We start from the raw sequence: 27,961 nt of genomic DNA, 5'->3' as shown, positions 1-27,961 counted from the left end.
GACTTCACATCAATAATGGCTAGTTTTCAACCAAGTATCAATATAGAACTCATCAATTCTCTACTCTTGCCTCTTCCAGGAGACAATGATGGGGAAAAAATGTACACATCCAAGAGTCACGGGTTCTCAACTGAGTTCAGTCCCAAATTCAAGTAATTTCCTTCCCTCTCAGATTGAGTTTTCATGCCTGACAAATGAAAGAACTGGACTAGATCACCTTCATTTTTTTTTTTTTTTCTACTTCTGTTCCCAAAGACATTATGATTAAAGCATAAAAAATGGCACTGGCATGAAAGAAGAGAGGAAACAAGCCTGGCTGTTACTTCCATCACGGTAGAGTTTTTTATATCTCTATGTCTACTCCATATTAACAATCACTTCCTCCATGCAATGGAGTCATAACCTCAGGGAAGCAGAAAGGACAGAGAGACCTGGTAATAATTTCCATGTTTAGGACCCCCACACTTCCTTACCTGTTTTTATGAAGTAAAGCAATATAGGCAAAGCTTGAAAATATAAAAGAGGCATTTTGTGTATTACACAAATGTGCACAGAGTAATATACCCTATATAGAAATAATCTACGTAAACAGTCACTATTTTCGTTTCCTGGCTGTCAAAACAAATTCTATGCAATGGGTTGGCTTAAACAAAGAGAATTTACTGGTTCACGGTTTTGAGGCAAAGACTCCAAAATCAAGTTGCCATCAAGGCAGAACTCTGTGGCTTTCTGGGTCTGGCTCCTGTGATCCTTCATCCTTGATCCTTGGCTTGTTTGTCACATGGCAATGTGCATGGTGGACCCTCCAGGCTCCACCCTTCTCTTCCAATGCCACTGCCTCTCAGCTTCTGGCCGCTCCTTCTGGCTATTCTCTGACTTTTACTCTGCTTATGAAGGTCTCAATAATACAGATTAAAGTTCAATCTAATTCATTTGGTTTACCGAATGAACACCTTTACTGAAGTAACATTTTGAAGAAATCTTATTTACAATGAGTCTACACCCACAGCATTGGATCAAATTTTGGGGGGATACATAGCTCCAAACTAGCACAGTCATCCTTGTGAAATTACTTTCAGTGAAAAATCATGAAAAAATAAAACTACAGAGTTAGAAATGTCATGAGCCTATCTAGTCTAGCTCCATTCAACAGAACATTTGAAATTAGTAAGAACTCTGGATATGAAGGTCTAGCTCTGCTCTTGCACTAGCTACACTAGGCTTTAATACGGTATTTTACTTCTGGTGATTTACCAATCAGTAAAAGGGCAATAATTTTTGTTCCACATAACTCAGAGCTACATACTAGTTCTCTTTTGAGAGTTAAAAAACATGCTGGATAAATTATAAAGGACTACACAAACACAAAGGAATGCTATTGGGAAGAGTTACCTCAAAATTGTACCCTATGGATTTATTTTTTTCAAAAATCTTACAAAAAATATAATTTTCAAAAACAACTTCACAGATTAGAAAAGGTCAACTCCAAGGCACAAGGCCACAGGCCAACGTCGACTTTACAAATTTGCAAGTATTCATATATTTAATTTTAATGAGTGGGCAAAAGGCATTATCGAATTTCATTCAGTCAAACTACTATGTATGTGTGTGTACACACACACACACGTGTGTATAGGTATGTGTAGCAGTTTAATATTATGGATGAATTCCAAAAAGAAATATTGGATTATGTTTGTAATCTGATCTGTACCTGGGCATGACTGAATTATGATTAGGGCATTGAGTCCCCCACCCCTTGGTGGATGGGGACTCACAGATAAAAGGCATGGTAAAGGACAGAATTAAGGTTTTCTTATGTTAGAGTTTTGATGTTGGAGTTTGATGCTGAAGTCTTAAACTGGAGCCCCAGGAAGGCAGTACACAGAGGAAAGAGAAACCAGCCCCAGGAAGGAGGGAACCTTGAACCCAGAGAAAAGCAAGCCCCAGGAACATAGGAACCCAGGAAGCCTGAACCCTCATAGACGTCAGCAGCCATCTTGCTCCAAAAAGACTTTGATGAGGGAAGTAACTTATGCTTTATGATCTGGTGTCTGTCAACTCCTACCCCAAATAAATACCCTTTATAAAAACCAACCAATTTCTGGTATTGTGCTGACTAATACAGTATGTATGTATGATTTCAATTTCTAGGTTTATAATAAGAAAATTTCAAAGCCATTTTAAGAAATTGCTATACTAATAAAGTGAGAAAGCTTACTTATTTTGGTATAGACCAGGAAAAGGAACAGAAAGGTCTATAACTTTTCCATCATCAAAGCCTAAGACATTGTTTTCCTGTAAATTTCAAACAGAGATGAGATCCAGATTACAGGGCAAAGAACATTACCAGGTAGTCCTTAAAGAGCAGGAGGAGAAAAAAATAGCATAATCTTGTCTTCCACAAAAATACAGAAGAGTAAAGAGACCAAATAATACATATACACCAAAACCTTTTCACCAAAAATGATGGAGGTACTAATATTATAAAATCTGTATAAAGACAAAACTTGATAAAAACATATTTGGGCCCATAAGCATATAGTAGTGGATACAGAATGGTCTTCAGAAATGCAGGGACTTTCAAAGGCAGCTAAGAAAACACAAGTTATTTTAAAAATCAATTAAAAGTATGGAAACAATGAGAGTAAAATAAAAAGACCATAGGCCTAAGGAGCTACAAACTGGGAAAATTCATACCCCACTTTTAAGTGTGCCAAAACCTTTTAGGGGAAGGTTATTAGCAGAATGCCTTATAAAAGAAAATTATAACATATAGTATCAGCTAAATATAAGTTGGTGTAGAATACATGTGGATACTTTTCCACTTTCACAGTCAGAAATAAAAATGGGAAAGTAAACTCCAGAGATTTTGGACATAATACAAAGGTGAGAAATGTTATCAGTAGCATTGAGGAAGCAGTAGTTAAACAACTCTCATACTAAAAAATTCAATGAACAGGTATAGGAAGGCGAAAGTAATTCAAATATGTAAGTTCATATGCTTGGATGAACATGTTTATGTTGCTGTGGCTTAACTATTAATTCAATACTGCAGACATTATTTAACACTGACTGTGTGTCAGGTATCCTACTAGGGGCTATGTTGGGTAAAGACATGAGTCAGGCAGCCCCTCCCTTCAAAAGTTCACTCCACTGGAAGAAACAGGTTCATATACAAAAAGGCACAGTACAGTAAGAATTGTAGGAGATGCCTAAAGAGTTCATGGGGTAGTAAAGAACAGTTCTCACCAGAATATTGTAAAAGGAACTGGGTAACACTGAACTTGGATGAGGTCTAGTGCCAAGTCCAGCATCATTCACTACCTCGTACAATATTCTAGTGAGGACCGTAATGGGCTGTGCAATTCTGAACAAATAACTTACACTCTCTGGACCACAATTTTCACATATATACCAAGAAATATTTGGACTACATGATCTCGATTGGTTCTAAGTTTCTGACTTTACTACTGAGCTTCTAGGAAATCAACATTTAAGCTATAAATCAAAAGATTTTACGAGCTGGAAATTGTGGGGGTGGGGGAGTCTGTACTAAAAGCAATGAAGAGCATGAGCAGAAATACAACACCGGCACCATTTGGTCACCCTATAACATGCTTTAACTATGTTACCTACTTTCTGGGGATTTGACTAATGATGGGGAATAAGCTAAACAAAGAAAAGAGAAAAGGATATAGCTTGTTTTAATGTACAATAGTTTAAACATAAAAATAAACATGAATTATAAAAATATTTAGTGTAACAGAGAATGCAGGGATAACATTTAAATTACACATAGAGGAAAGCATATCTCACACTTCTACCAAACAGCTAGTGGCAAAATATACACCAGATAAAGAGATTTATTTATTCTTTCAAAAGGAAGTCAGAATATCCTTGAGCCTTTCCCACTATTTGTCTTCAAAATGTACATATTCAAGAAAAATACTTCCTTCACATATTGAAACAAGGTTAGAGAAAGAAAAAAGAGGTTGGCAAAATTGCAAGAAAGAATGAAAACTTTAGAAAATAAACGAGACTTGGTTGCTTTGAAGAAGGATGACATATTCCACACAGTACATTCCAAGAGGAGAATTACTGAACAATACAGTCATCCATTCAGGCATACATAAGAACCATCCATCCTAATACCCAGGCATACATAAGAACCTACGTGGGGAAGAAGATGTGGCTCAAGCAATGGGGCACCCGCCTACCACATGGGAGGTCCTGGGTGTGGTTCCCAATGCCTCCTAAAGAAGACAAGTAAGACAGCAAGCTGATGTGATGGGCTGATGACACAACAAGGAGACACAATGAGGAAACACAATGAGAGACACAACAAGCAAGGAGCAGAGATGGTTCAAGCGATTGGGTGTCTACCTCCCACATGGGAGGTCCTGGGTTCGGTTCCTGGTGCCTCCTAAAAAAAGAAAAGAAAAAAAGAAGACGAGCAGACACAGAGAGCACACAACAAAGGAGGGAGGGGGGAATAAATAAATGAAAATAAATGTTTTTTTTTTTAAAAAAAGGACCTACAGACATATATTTGACCACTTCATATGTGTCATTTTACTAAAAACACACAGTACAATAGGAACCAAAGGAACACAGGATGAATGCAAGACCAACATTTTAAGCTTAAAGGGAGAAACAGAAGCTTGCAGTTTTTTTAGGGGAAGTAGGGAATTTCTGCAAAATATAGAGCCTGGGGGCCAATATGCCACAAGGAGAAGGACATGCTATAACCCTTAACCCTGGTTAAGAGAAATGGCCTTAGTTCAGAGAGTTACTAGCCATAATAGAGAGAATTTCACGTCCCCTCTCAAAGCTTTCACTTCTTTGTGTATAAAAACCACCTTCTTCATAAGGTCATTGTGAGAAGGTAGTAATGTCGTAATAGAAAAGCACAGAGTCTAGCATTCTTTACATGTCAATAAATTTCAAAGTAAGGACAGGAACATTAACATAAGAAGTAACAAGTGGATAGTCATAGTCGAAGGTGTGTGTGGAAACACGGGAAGGAAGTGATGACTTCTGAGTAAGGCCATGTTGGGGGTAGGGTATATTTTGGAGATGATAGAAGTAGGAATTGACAGGAGACAAAAGGGTGTGGGGTAGCAAGTTGAGAAAGGACAGAGTTGTGAATTGAAGAGTATGCAAACATACTCATGTTCCCAGTGTCCCTGGAGACTACCACATAGGGGAGTGAAGTGCACAAAGAACAGTGAAGAGAGTGGGGCATGTCAAAGCTGGGAGAGTCCTGCACATAAAAGGGAGGAGCCATAAAAGGAGAGAACTCCCTAAAAGATAAAGGGATGGACAGTTAAGGATGATGCAGGAGAAGGGCACTGAGCTATGACTGTAGAGACCAGGGTTCTAGTTTCTAGGGTCTCACCCTAATTCAGTGTGTAGCCACAGTCATATAACTCCTGTGTAGTCTCTCTCTCTCTGTCCCTGACAGGGGTTAGTCCAGGTAATTTCTTGAGGCTCTTTAAGCTTTGATAGCCCATGAACCACACGATGAACACATGAGCTACCTTTTATCAACACAGCACTGGACAGTAAACCACTTCTATTATTTTGTACCTTCTCACACTTGGCACTCAACTCTGAAATTCCAACACTTACCCTCACCTCCAGGTTGCTTATATGGGTTATACTTGGGCTTTGGAGCAACTACCGGTGCAAATTTCTTAGGTGGCTGTTGTGTAGACACAGAAATGCTGGGGGTCCCAAAGGAATGGGTGGTCTCCATCCGTGCAGGCACATGGCCCAGGGGCTCACCAGTGCTTTTGGGCGGCAGCCAAGATGGGTGAGACATTGTTGGTATCTGGAATTAAAAAGAAACATGCACAGCTGTTTTCGTATAAACATAAAAATGGAAGCAACATACCTCACTTCATTATTATTTCATCATAAACCATACTTAATCCATCTTGATAAAGTTCTTTGGAAAAAAGAAAGAAGGAAGGGAGAGGAAAGAGGAAGGAGGACAGAAGAGGAATTGAAAGAAGGGGGAGGAGGGGAAGGAGGAGGCAGAGCAACAAAAGAGGAGGAAGAAGAAGAAGCAAGAGAAGAAAAAGAAGACAACGACGATGATGAAGAAATAGAAATGAGCAATCCTCTCACTCCATCTTGAACACCTCCCTTCCAACAGTTACCACTTTTAGGGTCTAGCACTCTTCAGGAAATAGGATTAAGCCACGGTCCCTAACCTGAAGGAATTTCTACGTTAAGAGAATCTTACATTGACAAGGTTGGGAAAAAACTTCTGTTTTATTAATAGTCAATTAAAATAACTATCACATTGATAAAATTGAGATAAATTACCTAAATGAGGTGACACATTACCTAAGCGAGGTGAAGAAAAATAATTACTTCTTCCTGGGAGCAGAACTGAGGCCATACTGGTGAGTGGCATTCAGGCTGGGCCTTATGTGCTGGGAAAGAGGCTGGGCCTTAGCACGGTCAGCCAAGGTACACAGGGAGAAGAGGCACAGCACTTAGGTTTAGGTAAGCTGGACCAAAGTGGGAAAAAGGAAAAACAGCCAGGTGAAAGAATGAAATGTGCAATGGAAATAAAGCAGAAAAAGCTTTGAAGGCAAGCCTGAGGAGTTTCAATTGATTCTGTAGGTAATAAGCCACCACCAAAAAGTTTATTCTTGAAACAGGAGCAAAAAATCTCTCTGGCAGGAACAAGTTGCCTTCTGCCCTCCACCAAGTAAAGGAGGGAGGGGGACACTGGTTGCCACAATGACTGGGACCCTTAAACAGCCAGGCGATAAGGAGATTCAACTCTCGTAATGCACAGGACAGTCCCACACAAACAAGGAGTGTTTTAGGAGGAGCTATGCAGAGCTGATATCATATTGGACTTTTATGAAAAACTTTAACTTGGGGAGAAAAACAAGCCCAGCCTTATGATCAGATCACAAACATTATGTGAGCAAACGAAAATGGTATCTCACCTCCTCGGGTAGCCAATCACCCCTCTAGGCAGCCTGTGGGCTGGAGAATGAGCTGCACAGAAGATGGCTCTCCAAGCCTGACTGCCTCTCTCCAGGGCAGGAAGGCCTGGAAGGCACACTGCACCCCCTCCTAGACCCAGTCCATCCAGTAATTTATTAATTCAACTGAATTAATTGAGAAGACTGCATGATTACCTCCAGATGTCTGTAAAGGCAGAACATTAGAAATGCAGGGGAAAAAAAATAAAGGCCTCCACACAAGGCATAGCAATGGAGAGGTAGAGTGGAGGGAGAAGGTGGGACACAGTAGCGCCTAGACTCTACACCACAGATGAGTGACGTGACCTTGATCAGGTCCCCCCTAACCCTTTTCAGGTGCCTCTAACTCCACCTTCAAAATTAAGATAAGGAGCACTGTCCTTCTTAACTCAAAGGGCTTTTACGGCAACCAATGATTTAACTATATTAAAGGTCTTAATATACTGAAAAGTGCTACACAAAGGGAGGGGGAAAGAATGGCCCTATACTCACAGAAAGTCACTGGGAATTATTTGACCAGCTCACTTGCAAGAAGGTTGTTGGAAGCTTTATCCATAGAAGAGGTTAATGTGAACCAGTGACATAGAAGAGATTAAAGTGAACCAGTGAGGAGGACTCTGAATTAGACTGATGTTATAAAGCCAGTGATGATACTGGCCTTTTACTCTGGTTACAGCACCTTTCTTTGTCTTTTACTCCACGGTTCTTCATATATGTACTGTGTATATAGACATTGCTAAACTGTGAATTCCTAGAAAGGACTGGGATCCTATTGTACACATCCTTAAACTGCCATTGTATCACAAAACCAGTATAGAAAAGCAACCCATTAATGTCTATCTTAAATCTGGCTGCACATACAGAATCATTTGGAAAGATAAAAAAAAAAAAAAAAAAAGAGCCATCTCTCAGGGTTGAGAAAGACCAATTTTGGTTTTATTTTGCTTTGTTTACTGAGTCTCAGTTTTCTACTAAATGGGGATAAAAGTACCTGTTCTGGTTTCATTATGAGTAAAGTGAGTACAAGTGAGGAATAAATGGGATAAAATTAAGTTTTGAAAGTTCTAATGTACTCTACATATTTGCAGAGTAAATTATGATTATACATTTTTAAATGGGTTATTACTATCCTTGTGACTTTTTTGTAAACTTAAATTATTCCAAAATGAAAAGTTTTAAAAAATGGGTTAATATAGGACTAGCGATTTCTAAAGCAAAGATACACACTTTCAGAGCAATCCCACATTATATGATTGTCAGTTTTATCTCGGCCTTTTAAAATATGCCATAGATATAAAGGAACAGGGAACTGCTGGAAAAATATGGAAAATGTAAACATAAGCATCAAAATGCAAATCATTCATTAGCTCTAAAGTCTTTTCAGTTGTCCCCAACACTACACATTATTCTGATACTGCCTCCACACGGAGATACTTTAGTTCCTCCTCCTAAAAGTGCTGGAATCGGTTTGCAGATGACCTTTCTATCATCTTCTCTTGCAATTCTTCTCCATGTCAACAATGGCCCAGTGTCATTCAGGAATTATGATGAACTTTCTTAACTCTGAATTCTTATTCAAGCTGTCTCTACCACCTACAAAGCCATTTCCATTCCTTACGTTTCTATCAAGCCTTATTTTTCTACCTAGACAGCTCAAATATATCTCCCTCTAGGAAACTCTCCCTAAATTCCCCCAAGAAGAGTAGGTCAGTTGTTGTCCTGGGTTTTTCTAGTGCTTTGTTCATATATGACTTAGAACAGTTCCTATAAAAGCCATTTTTTCACTGCATGCCTGCCTGCCTGCTCCAACAAGCTGGAAGCTCCTTGGTAATCTAACCATCCCAACACAACACCTGGCTAGGAAGCACTTAGAAAAACATGTCATTCATGAATGTAATCTCCTTAGTCACCCCTTTCTAGAATCTCTGTATCTCTCTCTAGTACCTGCTGATACAAGCATCTCTTTTTCCTTTCTTTCTTTACTTTGGTGATGTAATGAATCATGTTGATAGATTTCCAGATATTGAACCAGCTTTGCTGTCCTGGAATAAAACCTACCTGGGTAGTGTTGTAATGTTTTGATAAACTGATATATTAGATATCTATCTCATTCAGAATTTTTGGACCTACAATTCTATGTAAGATCATTCTGTAGTGGGTTTTTGTTGTTGTTGTTTTCTGACCATTATTAAAATATGATATGGAGGTTCTACATCCTTTTTTAGTGCCTGGATTAATTTAATGATAACATTAGAAACATTTGATCTTTAAAGGCTTATCAGAATTCTGTATAAAGTCAACTAGAATTGATGTCTTCTTAATAACAGATCTTAATCATATTTCTAAAAACTTCTTTGATAAACTCAACAGTTTTCTACTTCTTCTGAGGTTAGTTTTTAGCATTATATTCATTCTTAAAATTCATCCCTTTCCTCTAGATTTTTATCTCTGCTTCCTTTTAGTCAAGCTACCTCTTGATTAAAAACTCCATCTCAGGGAAGTGAATCTGGCTCAATGGATAGAGCGTCCACCTACAACATGGGAAGTCCAGGGTTCAAACCCAGAGCCTCCTAACCCATACGATGAGCTGGCCCACATGCAGTGCTGATCCACGCAAGGAGTGCCCTACCACGCAGGGGTGTCCCCCACATAGGAGAGCCCCATGTGCAAGGAGCGTTCCCCATAAGGAGAGCCACCCATCGCAAAAAAAAAGAGCAGCCTGCCCAGGAGTGGTGTCGCACACATGGAGAGCTGACGCAGCAAGATGACACAACCAAAAGAGACATAGATTCCTGGTGCCGCTGACAAAAATACAAGCAAACACAGAAGCACACACATAGTGAATAGACACAAAGAGCAGACAACTGGGGGGGGGGGGGAGCGGGGCAAAAGGGAGAGAAATAAAAATAAATAAATCTTAAAAAAAAAAAAATCCCATCTCATCTACCATGCATCATTTAGATCCTATAACTTATCCTTAAAGAACTAATTCAGGTATTTCTTCTCCAGTTTATGTTATATACCCTTTTTCTATACTTCACAGCACATGGCATGCTACTATCATCACAATTATCACATGTGTGGTACAGTCTGCTTCTCTATACATCACAGTAAACTCTTGAATCGTTCAGAGCAGACATAATTATCATTTTATAATCCCAGATCTTAATCCATAGAAGGTACTCAATAAAAATGTCTTAGTTTAATGAATGAATGAAGAAACTAATTAATATTTCTCTGCCACTGGAGCTCCAGATGAATCAGATTCACATCCTGCGATGACTTAAAGCTGTATGTACTTCAGAATCGTACGGTCTTAAATGCAATCCATTCCTGTTAGTGTAGGTGTAAACCCATTATAAGTAGGACCTTTCCATGAGGTTACTTTAGTTAAGATGCGTCCCACTTCAGTAGGATGGGTCTTAATCCTCCTACTCGATTCCTTTATTTTAGAATAAAATTTGCACAAGGAGAGAAAACCACAGAATCAAGAAGAAGCTGAAATCAATGAAACCTGGAAGAGAAGGGAGAGACCAGCAGATGCCACCAGGTGTCTTGTCATATGATAGAGAAGACAATGATTGCTGGAAGAAATCTTTGGTCTTTGGGAAGAAATCATAGCCTTGACGATCTCTTGATCTGGACATTTTCCCAGCCTCAAAACTGACATTTACTGAGGAAGATATCTTCATATGCATAAAGAGGGAAAGAAAGCACATGAAAAAATAAATAGTATGGGAATGTCACAGAGATACCACAGGCTTCACAGGCCCTTAACCAGGACTTTGAAAGCTGAGGGACTCTGAAAGATAGTGGAGCAACAAGGACGACAATTGGAAATACTGTGAGCTCAGTAATAGAGGCAAAGCTTTTCCGTGGGACAGGGAGCAGGCCAGTTGTACTGAAATGAGGTAGAGGAATAGTTGGCGGAAAGGTAGAGAAGATAAAATGAGCTTTGATTTTTTAAAGCTTATATAGAGAGATATGAAACTAGAATTTTAATCTTTGAACATCAAAGACCTAACAACAGTGAAAACCCTATGTAAGGAAAATGAACCCAGAGGCATATGGAGGACAGATCCAAGGAAGGTGAGACATTCAAAATATAGACATGGAGTATCTTTGACCCCAGCCTAGTCTCAGCTTTCTTAGTAACTACCAGGTTGCCTTTAAAAGAGAGGATACTCATTTGCAAAATGAATGTCTGTAAAGTCCCAACCAGCTCTAATATTCCACAGCGCTTTAATTCTCTTAAATTAAAATGATAAATAGGTCTGATGAAACCTCACAAGTTTAGTAAGCGGATGAACTAGAACATGTTGGTTGGGGTTTCTCAGCTTCTCAGAGAAGGACCCAACATAAACACAAAGATGAATAGTGGTGAGAGCTGGTTTTGGTGGACCAAAACTTACCCTTGCTCTTACTTCCTCTGGTTCTAGATCAGTTTCACTGTAAACTAATAATCATCATGAAAGCAAGAAGTGAAAGGGAAGGTGTCTAAAGAGGCTCTGAAAGCACACAAACACCATCAGAAGAGAGGAAGACAAGAGAAATGGCCCTTTTCTAAGCAAGATGCCTAATGCTGAAGCGAAAGTCAGAGAGCTGCTGCTGCCTAAGCAGTGCTCTTTCAGGAACTGTGGTCACATGCAAAACAATTAAGGAGAACCTAAGAGGTTTCACTTATTACCTTCCTTGTTGCTCTGCTATCTTTTCTTCCTAGCTATTCCGTGGGTACAACAAAACCATGGACTGACAATAAATAACAAGCATTTATTGAGGACTTAGTGGCCGCCTCATCACTCTGACTACAGTATGAAGTAGGAGTATCACCATCTGCATATAACAGGTTAAGACAGTACTCCTGTAAGATGTTAAATGACTTGCTCAAAGGTACACAGATAATAAATAGCAAAGGTGATGCTTGGACATGGGTCTGCTAACCATAAGTCCATGGTCTTCACTTTGTAATACCTCTCTTTGGAGGAAAAGGGAAAACTCCACAATCCAAAAGAGGCCACCATTTAGAAATCATAGTTTATGCTTTCCCTTACCTCTATTCCTAGGTCCTGGATATAATGTCTTGCCATAATGTCTTCTCTATTCTGTTCCATAAACCATAACCATAATGAGCCACAAAATACAAACTGATGATGCTGATAATCTAGTAAAATTAATCAAGGTACAACAGAATGCAAATGACTACAAAAGTCCATATGACATAAGGGCTAGACCCTTCCTCTGTAGGTGGGAAAACTGAGAGCCACAGATAAAGTGACTTTTAATACTAACAAAGCTACTAAGCCTCTCTGAAGATAGTAAGCAAATATCAAGTGACTGTTATCCAGAAAAACAGAGCTAAGTAGTGTTTGGTAGAGTTTCTTTTTTTTTGGTCCAAAAACAATATTCTACTCTTCTTTAAACATCTATATTTAAAGCAAACAAACATTGCATGGAATTATCGAACATTTACTCATCTACTCCTATGAGCTCAAAGCAGTAGTTTTCAACATTGACTACAGATTAGATAAATCTGGGGAACTTTATTACATTACATACAATATATATATGATATGATATTACATATCATATTATATATACAATGATTCATATATATATAATTATACATATATGATAATCCAAGGGTTGAAGTCATTGCCTTAGAGTATTTATATTGAGCTTTGAATCATGTCACATTAGTCTCTAGATCTCCCTTGGCAACTACCCCAAGGCCTGGTTCTTGGTCAGTGCTTCCTGAATGAATAAATGATATGGAGAAAAGAGGCAGATATTAACATAACTATCTTAGAAAAATTGAGAGATGAAGGGGTCCTATGGTTTTAAACATCAGAAGTAGTTGATGGCAGACTCAAGTTTAGGATTCTTGCCCCTAAACAATATTTTCTTCATTTAAATATGCAGTTATAATTTTTAAAATGCTTTCCTGTATCTTTGAAGTTTTCTCCATGTATTTCCTCAATATATAAGTCAGTACCATCTTGGAATTACAAATGGCTTTCTCAATGATGCACTAAAATGGTGCAATGTGCTACTCTCTATAGGCTACAGCTATCCATCCTCTTCTCATGTCAGTATCCAGCTGCAGGATGTCTGATCTTTAGAACTCAAACCCAACCTCCAGACTTAGCTCTGCCATGTGCTCACGTGCCTTTGCTCCCTCTAGAACACCAGTGTCCCCCTCTGAAAATGAGATGATTAGATTGGGTGAGTACTAATGATAACTCTACTCACAAGCTTTTATGATTCTATGAAAAATCCTGACTATATAACTAGCCAAAACAAAGCAAAAGTCAAGTCATGGAGATTCCAAATGATCTGCAAGTCTACCTATAGCTCATCAGTGAGAATGCATAGATTTTTTTTTCTTTTCTTTTTTTGTCACTCATTACCCTGAATCTTCAAATTACCCCATTGTGGGAGGGATTCTTGGACTGATCTCACAGATTGCCAACGTATCCATCAAGATTTATTATGCACAAGTAAATAAGTACTTTAGGCAAACATTTTCCAAATGGTGTAGGTAAACCCCTACCAGTGTAATTACAAAGCAGATATGCTGTGGCATGTGATGGAAGCGTGGGAAGACAGCATTAACGAATAAGGCAGGCTGAAAATTACACACAATTGTTAGTTGAACAGCAAATGTAATCACCCTTCCTCTGAAGCATCAGGCCAGCTGAGAACTGGAAGGGCAAAGCAGAATCTGCCACAGGCTGAAAATGTCAATGCATTCACCCAACTTCTCTTTATAGACAGCTCTGGCCCAGCATTGGCTAAGTGCCCCACTTTCCGACTGGACAGCTGCCATTACTCGGAAGAGATGACTAGAGAACACTCTACAGAAATGCCAACCCTTTATATAGGACTTCTGAGAAACAGTCGGAAATACTCAAGAAAGCACTAGACTTAGATGCAGAAGACTTGGCCATAAGTTCTAGCTCTAATTGGTTACACGACTTCATTCCCTTAAATTCCTTGAATCTCAGTGTCTCTCCTTAGGCATAACCTAAAAATTAGATACACACTAACATTCTCTCCAGCTCTCATGTTCCTTGATTTACTCAGTTAGTCTGCAAGTTGAGTGAACTGAGGTTTCTTACAAAACTAATTCTTCCCTCCTCTGAGCCCCACAGACCAGGGAGCATAGAATAAATGGTGGGGAGGTGGGAATGAACACATTAACCGCCAACCTGTTTTGCACAGCATTGGTACTAACACAAATGAAGATAAAGGCCTGATTCTTGCAGGCAGTCAACACTTGGTGGCAAGAAAATCTCAGCTACATTTATAGATCCCAAGTGAACTAAGCAGCATCAAGTGAGGGAAGCATCAGGTTCAGACAAGAAAACATCTCTGATAAAGTGAAGCAGAATAGAGATAGACCTCCACACTGCTCTTTCACTGCCTATTCAGAATGTCACTTGAAAAGGGAATAATCAGCACCCACAGAGAAGCAATAGCACTGGAAGATCAGGATGCTCAGGAGAAGGCAAAAGAAAATACAGATTTAAATCAATTACTAATTGACCAGTCTCTCATCACTCATGGAAAAAAACAGACTTGGGTGACAAGTGACAGGGCAGGCTATTCAATAACTAAGAGGACATAGAAAGTCCCAGCTTGGAGAAATCCTAGTGACTAATTCATTTCATCTAATATGAATACTACATTCTTAAAAGAAAAATTTAGAGAAGCAGAAGTTAGCATATCCAACGTAATACAGAGGTTATAATATACCAGAGGCTAGATTCAAACCAAGGCCAGTTGCTCTCCTTCAAAAGACAGTAGAGAAGTTTCCCTAAACAAGATAATACCTCTATTGGTTGTTGGACGATGACTAGAAGGAGGGGTATTGTCATGGACATATGGGCAAAGAATTTCTCTTGCAAAACAGCCAGTACCCGGGTCACTGAAAATTAGCAAAAGGACATGTAACCTCAGCTTCTATTCTAGGTCATATTTAATAGCAATTGCTCTACTTGGCTAAGTGACCAAGAAAATGTTTCCCCTTCCTGGACCTCAGTTTCCCAGCTGCAATATAGTGAACATTTAACAAGATGATCTCTAAAAGCCCGTCCTGCAACAATATTTTTTGTTCTATGATGATATGGCTAGTATGTGGAGTGTGCATGAAAAAATTATTCTCTTAAGGAGGTCTCTTCTAAGTCTGACTCTCACAGATTGCTGTTCTGTACAATGCCAAGAGAAGGGGCAAACAATACCTTGAGCTCTTTGGATATTAAGTATCTACTTCTAAAAATAGAGATGTGGATTTATAAAGACAAGATTTTGAATGCCTAATTAATAAGAGTTTTAAACCCTGGTTTAGATCTTGCCTCTCCACTAGAAAGTAAATTTGACAATGGGGGGAAAAAATCACTAGTATAATATCTATTGAGAAAATCTCTGTGGTGGTATCTGGAATATTCCCTTTCCAAACATACTCTAAGTGGGTAGGTCCAAAGTTAATTGCTGCTCACCTGTTTATATTCCCATGACAGTTTTTCAAACTTGTATTAAAACATGTATACACTGTTTTAGTTATCTTTGTACAAATAAGTCATGCCCATTGGACAGGCCTTGGAATTTTACTAGCATTTGAGGATGTTTTAATTACTTTTCATATTTAATATTTCTATTTGTATTTTTTCTTTGTTGCAAATTTACTTTGATAGCCCAATAAAAAATGAATAGTACAACACACAAAAAAAAATTCTATTTCAGTTAGACCATGATGAAATAGAAATACTTAAAATTGTCTGCAATGAATATGAGTTCACTAGTGACAAATCTCAGGCCATATTTACATCTGGTAATTCTCCATGTGACCCACATAGCATGCCAAAGAAAAAGCATAGCAAAACGACATGGAGCTAACCATAATACTTTGGTCTTCTAAACTTCATACAGCTTTTTAAAATGTCATTAACTGTGCTGTTGTATCTTACCTGTCACAAGTTCTGTCTGTAAAATAATTTATAGCCTTTGCAATGAGTTTATACACTAGATTTTGAATTAATATTATCAAGTTTGGAGGATATTATTATTAGATTGAAGTAAGTTCCCAATTTAACATATGTCTCTCTCATTACTTGTCATCTTAAATTCCTGTTGATCAAGCCCCAAGTCTATTTCATTCTAATGTTAAAGCATGAGGATACTGCTAAATTAAACATTTTTTGAAAGGCCAGGTATTGAAAGAATAAAAGGAAATATACATATTTCCAATCTTCAAGGACATGAGCTGCAGTTACAGTAAACAAAGAGATTCAACTTCATGCATTATATGCTTTGAAATAATAAAATTTTAGCACCAACCCAAGAACACAGAAAATAATTTCTCAGAATCTGAAATGGGATGAAAAACAGACAAGTTTCTCATTAAAATGTGTCATAAATTTAAATTATGTAAAAGGCTAATTTTATAATCTCAATTTAATGGCAAAACAATTGAAACCATTTTCAAGTAGTGACCTCCTTCTAAGTCATGTTGGAAGTTGTTCCACTTTTACGTCACAACTTTGAAACAGAGAGAATATCTGCAAAAGCACTGACCAATGGCAGCTGAGTAAAAACCAACAAGGCTGTTCCAGATCACTTTCAGAATGACATTGGTAGATGTTATTCCCTTTTAAATTTCTTTCGATGAAAGGACTGGTGATGTGCATTTTGCATTTTTATCAATTATTGTCCACTATGTCAAAAATATATAAAGGAAATGCAGGAAGAATATGTTAAAGTTGCTAATAGTCCATGGGGAGAAGGGACACACAGTTCAGGCATTTTTAAGGTAGAAGCTAATGACCCAACCTTCACCAACACACAAGTTTAATATATACGCAACATGAAATTGTTAATGGAGATGTTTCTTTTAAAGCTCAAGCTGAAAGATAACTACCATCTGTGAGATTTTTTGGACATGTCCAATGACAAGGAACTTATTACCATGCAAGGCAGCCCTTTCCATGAAAAATAAGATAAAACTAGTAGAGATTTCTATATAACAAAAACCTATATCCCCATAGAGACCACTGATTGGTCCTACCATTGACTACTGGAATCACAGTCCTCTTATGCTTAAAAGCCCTTCAGATATTTAAAATAATTTATTAGTTACCAACTCAGTGCATGTTCTTCTGTGTCCCGAGTTAATTTAGAAGGTGACCATACATTCAGTAACACCTGCTGAATCGTTGTGTATTAACAATGCCACTATTCACGGTTTAGAAGATAACTTATATAGTCCCTCTACTCGTCATACTGTGATAATGAGGTTTTAGTCACTGAGTCCGAATGAATCCTGAACACAGTCAGGTCCTCTCCCAAAAGCCTCTAATACTTTGAGTAAATTATAAGCAGTTGCTAAGAGGGCAGAGCAATTAGCCTTGGGAAGTAGAAGAGACTTTAGGGGCTTACATGCTCTAGGAACATGTGCTCCCAATTAAGAAGAAAAGAACGTATCCGAATGATTCTGCAGGAATAGAGGAAAGCAAGATTAAGATTCAGCAGAAATCTAATCAGCTAACCCACTCATTCAGTCTCTTTCTTCTGAAACAAAGAGTATCAACTTTTCTAAGAAAACTGGATTATTCACTTCATTATATCTTCACCATCTATCCACCCCTGTCCCCTATCCACATCAATATTACCAGTGATTTTATCAGATCTACTAGGTTTCAAGTAGGAAAACAGATCTGCCTCATTCTTAATTTGAAACAAGAGGGAAGAAAAAGGCAGTGAACAAGAAACAGTTTTAAATTTGTATCTAAATTCATTCATTCAGGTACAAGGGTAAAGGGAGAAGGGGATTGCTACAATTACTTTACATTTCTATTAATAAGTAGGAGTTACACAAGACTTAAAGGAGATGAAGTCAAATGAATTGAATGCAGGCCAATAAAATGATATTAAAAATCCATTTACATTAATTTCCAAGGCAAATTATAAATTTGCATTGAGGACACAAGATAGAAAGTTGACCTTTGCCTAAATCAGGAACCCCACCCCCGAACTTAGCAAGCACTGTTATGTCACAATATTTCATGTCTCCCTGTAGTACTTTCCAAGATGTTTAAAACCAAAACAGTTTAGAACACTCTCCCAGATCAAGGCCTTCCCTCATTATGACATTTTTCTAATCAATAGAAATTCCCCTTAGGGATTCCCTACAGTCAAACTGTTGCATTCCCTTCTATTGTATGATTAATTACACTGGTAAATAGGGCTATTATGGAACATAATTTTTAATTCACTCTCACTTTAATTTCTACTACACACAGTGGTTTATGGAAGACATGCCCAAAACATGAAAACCTTAACTCTTAATGTGTTGGATATGCTGGATAGGCACTCAAATCCCAATCCTATTCTCCTAGTGTGACTTCCCATATTGCACAGGCTGTCTTCCAGGTTGGGTTTGATTGCAGAAAGACATTCTGCCGAAATACATGTACTGCATGGGATTTGGAAGGCAAAAGGAAGCTGGAGGCCATGTTCCTATTGCTTTGAGCTGTTTCTTCTGGCAAGTGTAGTCAAAAAGGAATGGGTTTTTCCTCTACCTACATTACCATACACAGATACCTAGCTTTTTTTTTTTAAGTTAAGCCAGTAAAAAGAATTTATTGGGAAACGGGGCAAAGAACAAGGCTTGCTGAGAAATGGGAGAAAAAGCCATATCCAGTCTTAAGCTTTGTGGTTATCAAGGAGCAGCTGCTGCAGAAAGGGAGTAGCTGGACTTCATGCCTCAGAATCCAGTTACCACTTTCCTTGGTGCTGACAGACAGCTGAAGGACAGTTTCCTGATCTTGGCTGCATGATCTCTGATTTACAAGTACAACGATGCATTCTTGAACTCAATAGTTCCTGCAGTGGCCTCATGATTTCTTGGCTTTCCTGATGATGGAAAAGATAGTAACAAAGGTGTGGTTCAAGGATTCATTACCGAAGCCATAGTCTAGAGCTTGCTCTTACAGTCCTTCCAATGATTCTGGAACACCCTATGGTATATCTCTTTTTACCTAAAATATCTAGAATGGTTTCTGTTTTCCATAATAAACTTTAAATAAAACCCCCTCGAGGTCTTTAAATTTTAGTTTGCTAACAGGTAAGGAATAATGATGTATCATCAATTCAAAGTACTTAGTTTCAAATCACTCTTTGGACAACTAAGTCTTGCGTATCTATGCAAAGCACTCCATTCATCACTAGGGAGAAGAGCTAGGCTGGTGCTAGTCCTCTCTGAGCTCCAGGTCCAGGGGTAAGAGGCTTGTTCTAACAGGAAAGTAACAAAATGACATGGAGGAAGTCAGTGGGAAGCCTAATCTAATCTCACCATCCTTACCTCGGCTCTATCACTAACTGGCCATATTTTCTAACAAGGAGTTGGACATAAGAAAGTCCCTTCAAACTCTAATATTCCAGAACTCTATGAGTCTTTGTACTTATGAGGGAATTTACATGGATCCAAATCCTAACAAAACTTCCTAAATTTTCAGTTCCCTAGACCTGAAGGTCAGAACACAAAGGTCACATAACACACAGACATCATGCATGAAAAATAGGAACAAGAATCAGTGACCCCCAAAAATTAGACTTTGTGGTAGCCTAGAGCTGGAAAGTCTCAGGCAGAAAAGTCCAAAATCACGGTTTCAGTGTTTTGTGTTTTTGTTGTTGTTGTTGTTGTTGTTGTTTTTTAAGAATACCAGAAAACAAACCCAGCTTCTTCAGGGTCTCTGTCTTCTTGAAAATGTAAGTCTCAATGTTTGAAAAAAGGGGTGAGGAAGAGTGATTTGGATACACAATCTTCTCTTAAAGCACCCAGAGCAAAGAATGGAATGAAAGAAATATTAGGCAAATGCACTAATATTTACGTTTCCTTTGAAAAGTTTAAAAAGTCACTACTAATTTCCTCATGTCTTAGACCAAAAAAAGTTCCTGAAATTCATAATAGAAAAGTAGTCTCATGGGCAGGAAGACAAATGGCAGGAGGGACCAGGTCATACATCTAATTACAGCTCTGGTGCCTGCTCCAATAGTGACCTCAGGCTACTGGACCTCAATGGGCCTTAATTTCCTCATCTTTAAAGTAAAAACAAAAAATGCTGCCCTGCTTACCTCATAGGTACTTACCAAATATTAAAAGCATTTTGTAAACAGCAAAGAGTGATATATATATATATATATATATATATATATATATATATATGAAGGCTATTCATAAAGGAATTTCAAAAGAAAGCTATGAACACTACTTCTCAAGCCGAGTGCAGAGATGGAAGAAAAGAGAAATGTAAATATAGCAATGTTTTTACAATTGTATAATCTGGGGACAAAATGGTGATGAGAATTGTACAAACAATGATGTCCAAAAGAGAAGAGAAACCAGCTCAGCTCTGTCATAATTGTCTCAGTTCCTGTAGCATGTACAACAATGGAAAGATTTCAGGGAGGGGCAGGAGCAACCTTGCAATTGCAAGGCACCAAAGACATGAAGACGCCCAACCAAGAAAATGACCTTTTTCACCTTACTAATAATAATAATTTCAAACTCTGTGCCCACTAATAATTTTTATATGGCTCCTTCACGTGACTTCATCCCTTCTCACTTATCTCTCTGGGAAAGTAGAAACAGCTGTCATAGTTCAGAAGCGAAGCATAATACTGGTTGTTTTTTGAAGCAGAGCAACTTGAAGGAGTGAGGGTCAATTTCTAGGCTTGCTCACATTGATGGCTTGAAAGGAAAGAGCAGATCTTGACACAGCTGGATTTCAGGGCCCAAAGGGCATACACAAGTTCAGATAATATTAAGGCAACCACTAATTAAGGTTTCCAAGAGTACCTGGAGGGGGACGAAACAGTAGGTAAGAGCAGAACCAAACTACACAGGACTGAGAGGCAAAGCTGTCCTCCATCCTCTGTTTTTATTGGACTAGCAGTCATGCTAGAGGATAGGTAACAAGCTCAAATCCCAGGTCGTCAAAACAAGGGCATGAAGCAAAATGGCCCCACGTTGGTCTGCACTGGGCCTGTAGTAGAAGGTATCACAGTATCTCTGGGGAATTGGAGTATTAGGTCACAAGGAGGCAAAAAAAGTGAGCCAAATTAACCCAACCAGTAATTCACAGCAGAGGACACCTCAATGGCAAATAAATACATTAAAAAAATGTAAGTATACAAACACAAACATATCCAGTTTTTATAATAGTAAAACACAGGTGAGATACTTTTTCCACACATAATTTGGCAAAAAATTGGAAATTCAAAGTGCAGGACTTCCAGGAAGATGGAGTCAGAGTAGACAGACAGGGCTCAAGGATCTCACCAAAAAAAAAAAAAAGAGGAGGAAGGGCAAAAACTGCTTTGGGGATCTGCGGGCCAGGAGAGTGCTGTGCATCATCTAAAAGGGAGAGGGACAGAGGGAAAAGGAGGCCGAACAAAAACCAGGACTTACTAGCTCCTGTGACAAGGAAGAGCATATGTACCCCACCCACCAGGCAAATAGCCTCAGTAAAACCCATGGCTCACTGCAGCCACCTCAGTGGGTAAAGAGCATTCTCTCTGGGAGGAAAAAGGGTCTGGTAAAGGGTGGAGAGTGGTTTATTTTCAGTGCACTTGGCCAGTTGAATGCCTTTTGAATCTCAAAAAAGACCCCAGCCAGCCCTGAAGTGACCCCAGGGAGGGGAGAGGGGAGATCCAATCAGGCAGGTTGTCACACCCAACTCCCTAAGAAAGGGAAGAAGTAGGTCAGTGAGGGGGTGGAGGAGACAAGCAACTAGCCAGCCTGGGAAAGAAGAAGCCCGGAGAAGTAGCCAGCAAACAGTTAGGAGTCCAACTCCCCTGAGGGAGAAGACAGCATGGAAAGCCAGATAAGCTTTCAGAAGCCTACTTAACATGTGGAGTGGGTGTAGCTAAGTGGAGAAAAACCTGACTCATATATTAAGTCTCTGGTTCGATTTCTGGTACCTCCTAAGAGAAGGGATCCAGAGAGTGAGCCAGTGGGATCCAGCCAGCACCTTGCACAGGGAATTTATAGAAAGAGATTTTTTGCTTTAGGTTTTTCTATCTGTTATTTTATATTTCTTTTTTTTAATTTTCAATTTTTTTTTTATTTGCTAAAACCAGGAACCTTACCTGCAGAGCGCAGGCCACAGGGTGACTGATGAGCACAGGCAGCCTGAGGCAGGTTCTAAAGGCCTAACAGGGAAGCCTGTTTCTCCTAGGCTGATTTTTGTTTTTGTTTGCTGTTTTTCACTTCCTTGGTTTCCTTTTATGCTTTTCCTTACTTTTTCTTGATTGTTTCTTTATTTCTTCATTTTCTTTCATTTTTCCCTCTTTTGTTGCTTTTCTTTCATTCCATCATAGGTTTGATCATCATTGTTTTCTTCTTGTCTTTCTGGTATTTCATTTTATTCTATTTTTTTCCTTGTTTCATTTTTTACTCTACCTTTTTAATTCTTATTCCTTTGTATTTTTTTATGATTTTTAACTCATTATTTATTTCACTGGCTCTTTTATGGTTCCTTTTCTATCTTATACTTGTTTTCTCTTCTCTCTTTCCTTTCCAATGGCCTTAATATTCTTTCAAGGGTACACAGACAACTACAAACACATAGAATAAGTGAACTCAAGGGTCCCAGCGTGGCACATGACTCCTGGGGATGAGAATCCCCAGCACCAAGGGTTTACTACCAAGCACCAACTAACAATGCAACTGGAAAAAGACCTTGACAAAAAGGGTGAAAAGGTAAAGACAAATGAGTTTAAATGGCTAAGAGACTTCCAAGTGAGTTGGGAAGTCATTTCAGAGGTTATGCTTATACATGTCTCAGTAGGATCTCTTTGACTGCCAAAGTAGATACTACCCCAAAGAGTAGGTGTCCTCAGGGCTCTGGAGACATCCAAATACTATAATCAGGGCAGGTAGCTCAGGAGTTTGGTTCCTTGCCAGTGGATCCTATTTTGGAATTTATGCTCCCCAGAGTGACATAGTTTCCCTACACATGGCTCTTCTATCCTTCTATATGAACGCTGACAGGTATACATCCACGAGACTAAAATCTTTGGTCTGTCCATGTGCCAGCTGGGTCCTGAATCTCAATGGAGTTGCAAAACCTGCTCTCCAGTTCATTGGTCTCACTCAGGCCAACTAATATGGAGGTGATGATGGATGACACCATAGTAGGGAACCAAGAGAATCTACAACTGTAAGCAAGAGAGTCCCATCCATCAGCCCTATAGGATCACAGCCTCCTCTCAATTGGAGGTGGAGTGAACATCACTATGCCAGAATTCTCAGGATTGGTAAATGAACTATGGTCTAAAGTAAACTTACTGGTATTCTACTATAAACTTATTGTGATTCTAGCAATGGATAAAATTACATCATTGTGGAGGCAGTGGCCACTGGAGGTACTGAGGGCAAGGACAGGGAGAAATAGGTGTAATATGAGTGCATTTTGGGGACTTGGGAATTGTCCTGAATGACACTGCAATGACAGATACAGGCCATCATAAATCTTGCCATAACCTACAGAATTGGGTGGGCGAGAGTGTAAACTACAATATAAACTTTAATCACCACTTAGTGGCAAGCTCCAAAATGTGCTTATCACTTGCAATGAATGTACCTCACAAATGAAGGATGTTGTCAATGTGGGAAAATGTGGGAGGTATGGGGAGCAGGGCATTTGGGAATTCCCTATATTTTTTATGTAACATTTGTATAATCTAAATATCTTTTAAAAAATTAAATATTAAATTAAAAATGAAGTTAAAGTAAAGTAAAAAGAGTAATAATCTTGGGGAGAAGATGTGGCTCAAGCAGTTGAGCTCCCACCTCCCATATGGTTCCAGTGCCTACTGAAAAAATGAAAACAAACAAAAAGCAAGAGAAATGATTTAAACAATTCAGGGAAGCTGATGTGGCTCAATGTTTAAGCACCAGCTTCCCACATACAAAGTACTGGGTATACTCTCCAGCCCCCAGTACCTAAAAAAAGAAGAAGAATCTCAACACAAAACAAAACAAAGTAAAAACCTAGAGTAGAAAGAGAAGTTAACCATCTGAATAAGACCATCAAGATAAACAGATGACACCAACCAAAAAAGCCTCAAGCCATTCTAAGAAACAGGAAGACATAATTCAGTCTAATGGAAAAACTAATAGTCAGGAGGAAACGCAGAACTTGGAACAATTAATCAAGGATGTCCAAATAAATATTATAAATGGACTTAATGAAATGAAGAAAGAGATAAAAGATATTAAGAAGACACTGGGGGAACATACTGAAAAAATCATAACATACATAAAAAGAAAACAGATTTAATGGTGATGAATGGTGCAATGCAAGAAATAAAATATACACTGGAAGCATATAACAGCAGATTTGAACAGGCAGAGCAAAGAAATAGATAATATAATCTTAAGTCAGACAGATAGTAGAACAGATAGATAAAAAGATAAAAGAATTCATCAAGGAATCAGAGAATTGAATGCCAACAAAAAAGCACAAACATACACATTATAGGCATCCCAGAGGGAGAAGAGAAGGAAAAAAGGGCAGAAGGAATGTTTGGAGGAAATAATGGCTGAAAATCTCCCAACTCTTTTGAGTGACATGGATGTACATGCCCAGAAAACAGAGTACACCCCAAAAAGTATAAATCCAACAGGCATACCCCAAGACAAATACTTATCCTTATCAAACTGTCAAACACTCAAGACAAAGAGATTACTGAAATCAGCAAAAGAAGAGATCCATCAAATACAGAAGAAGATAAGATTAGGTGCGGATTTCTTAGCTGAAACTATGAAGGGGAGAAGGCAGTGGTATGACATTTTAATTTTCTAAAAGAAAAAACACAAACAAAGATAAGTGCCAGTCAAGAATTCTATATCCAGCAAAGTTGACATTCAAAAACAAGGGAGAGGGAAGTGGACTTGGCCCAATGGATAGGGCATCTACCTACCACATGGGAGGTCCACGGTTCAAACCCCAGACACAGGTCAACTGTGTGGAGCTGGCCCATGCACAGTGCTAATGTTGCACAAGGAGTGTCGTGCCATGCAGGGGTGTCCCCCGCATAGGAGAGTCCCACACACCAGGAATGCACCCCGTAAAGACAGCCACCTAATGTGAAAGAAAGTTCAGCCTGCCCAGGAGTGGCGGCCGCACACACAGAGAGCTGACACAGCAAGATGACGCAACAAGAATAGACATATATTCCTGATGCCACTGAAAACAATACAACAATGGAAGCGGACACAGAAGAACACACAGTGAATAGACACAAAGAGCAGACAACTGGGCTGGGACGGGGGCGGGAAGGGGAGAGAAATAAATTTCAAAAATAAAAAATATATAAAAAAATTAAAAAGAGGGAGAGTTAAAAAAATTCACAGATAAACAGAAATTAAGAGACTTTGTCAACAAGAATCCTGCCCTTAAAGAAATAATAAAGGGAGTTCTGCAGGCTGAAAGGGGGAAAAAGGAGAGAGAGGGTTGGAGGAGAGTGTAGAAAGGAAGATTGTTAGTAACAAAAACATAAAAAAGAAGTAAAAACAAAATACGACATGTATAAAACTAAAGAATATATGGTTAATGTTAAGTACTGCCTTGAAATTAATAACATTAAATGTTAATGGATAAAACTCTGCAATCAAAAGACACAGACTGGCAGAATGGATCAGGAAATATGACCCATTTAAATACTGTCTACAAGAAACTCACCTTAGATACAGGAACACAAGGAGGTTGCAAGTGAATGTTTGGAAACTGATTTTACATGCAAACAATAAGCAAAGAAAGGCACAAGTCACAATACTAATATTAGACAAAATAGATTCTAAAGGCAAAACTATTTAAGAGACTAAGAAGGATACTATATATTAATAAAAGGAGTTGACTATCAAGAAGAAAGAACAATCATAAACATTTATGCACCTAACTGGGGTGCCCCAAAATACATGACACAAAACATTGGAAAAACTAAGTGGAGAAATAGATGTCTCTACAGTTATAGGGGGAACTTTAATACACCATTTTCACGAGACAGAATATCTCAACACAGGTGTTTTAGGTTTTAGGTTTTTTTGATCTGTCATTAAACAAACAGAAACCATGAATAATACATTAGAAAATCTAGACCTAAGAGACAAATACAGACCATTATACCAAAATGCAGTGGTATATACATTCTTCTTGAGCACACATGCATCATTCTCCAGGATGGACCACATGCTAGATCAAAGAACAACTCTCAATGAATTTAGAAAAATTGAAATTATACAAAAACTTCTCTGACCACAATGGAATGAAACTGGAAATGAATAAGGGGCAGAAAACCAGAAAAAGCACAAAGATAGGAAGTTAAACAACAAACTCATTGAAAATCAGTGGTTCAAGAAGGATATTGCAAAAGAAATCAGTAACTACCTTGAAAAATATAAAAATGAAAACACAAGGTATCGAAACTTATAAATACCTATATTAAAAAAGAACTAAAATCAAAGCTCTAACTATACAACTAGAGGAATGAGAAAAAGAACAACAAACTAATCCCAAAGCAAGCAGAAAGAAGGAAATAAGAAAGATTAGAGCAGTGCTAAATGAAATAGAGAATTAAAAAAAAAACTAGAAAAATTAACATAATCAAAAGCTGTTTCTTTGATAAAAGTAATAAAATCGACAAATCCTTAGCTAGACTAACAAAAAAAGAAAAGAAAAGAAAGAAAAATAAGAAAGAAGATGCAGGTACATAAAGTAAAAAATGAGGAAGGGGATATCACCAATGAGCTCATAGAAATAAAGAATGTCATAAGAGGATACTTTGAAAAATTGTATGCCAACAGAATGGAGAATGGAGAATGGAGATGAAATGGACAAATTTCTAAAAACAAACTAGCAGCCTACATTGACAAAAGAAGTCAGTGAACTCAACAGAACAATCACAAGTAATGAGATTGAATTAGTCATCAAAAATCTCCCAACAAAGAAGAGGCCAGGACCAGAGAGCTTCAAAGGTAAATTCTCCCAATCATTCCGGAAAGAACTAATATGAATCCTTCTTAAACTGTTCAAAAAAACAGAAGTAGAGGGAACACAGCCTAACTCATACTATGATTCCAACATCACCCTAATACAAAAACCACATAATGACGCCACAAGAAAGGAAAACTGCACACCAATCTATCTAGTTAACCTGAATGCTGAAATTCTCAACAAAATACTTGAAGATCATATTCATCAACATAACAAATAAATTATACAATATAATCAACTGGGTTTCATCCCTGGTATGCAAGGATGGTCCAACATAAGAAAATCAATCAATGTAATATACCACATTAACAGGCTGGGGGAAAAAATCACATGATAACCTCTATTGATGCAGAAAAGGCATTTGACAAAATATAGCGTACTTTCTTGAAAAAAAATAAAAACACTTCAAAAGATAGGAATAGAAGGAAACTTCCTCAATATGATAAAGGGTATCTATGAAAAACCCACAGCTACCATCATATTCAATGCTGAAATGCTAAAGGTTTACCCTCTAAGATCTAGAACAAGACAAGGATGCCCACTGTCACCACTCTTACTTAACATTGTGTAAGAAGTACTTGCTCAAACACTTAGGCATGAAAAAGATATAAAAGGCATCCAATTTTGAAAGGAAGAAGTGAAAATTTCACTACTTGTGGATGGCATGATCCTATACATAGAAAGGCCTGAGAAATCTACAACAAAGATTCTAGAAATGATAAACAAGTTCAGCAAAGTGGCAGGATATAGTACATAAGATCAACATGCAAAAATCAGTAGCATTTCTGTACACCAATAATGAGCAATCTGAGGAGGAAACCAAGGGGAAAAAAAACCCATTTACACAAACAACTAAAAGAATCAAATACCTAGGGATAAACTTAACTAAAATGT

The 27,961-nt window shown here is 38.2% G+C and overlaps 1 protein-coding gene across 8 annotated transcripts in view; it reads right to left on the bottom strand.

The window, feature by feature from the left end:
* LPP (LIM domain containing preferred translocation partner in lipoma) overlaps positions 1 to 27,961 on the bottom strand; it is a 715,716-nt gene that overhangs the window by 480,677 nt on the left and 207,078 nt on the right. For all 8 annotated transcript variants that reach the window (XM_071214679.1, XM_004467196.4, XM_071214680.1 and 5 more), the window contains one exon: positions 5,632 to 5,833. In XM_071214679.1, the coding sequence (XP_071070780.1) occupies positions 5,632 to 5,824 (193 nt within the window). In that variant the 5' untranslated portion in view covers positions 5,825 to 5,833. The remainder of the gene's footprint in view (positions 1 to 5,631; positions 5,834 to 27,961) is intronic.

This window comes from Dasypus novemcinctus, chromosome 4 (assembly GCF_030445035.2).
Source record: "Dasypus novemcinctus isolate mDasNov1 chromosome 4, mDasNov1.1.hap2, whole genome shotgun sequence".
Taxonomy (NCBI): domain Eukaryota; kingdom Metazoa; phylum Chordata; class Mammalia; order Cingulata; family Dasypodidae; genus Dasypus; species Dasypus novemcinctus.
Note: the sequence above shows the minus strand (reverse complement) of the source record. Positions and strands in the feature narration are given on the sequence as shown.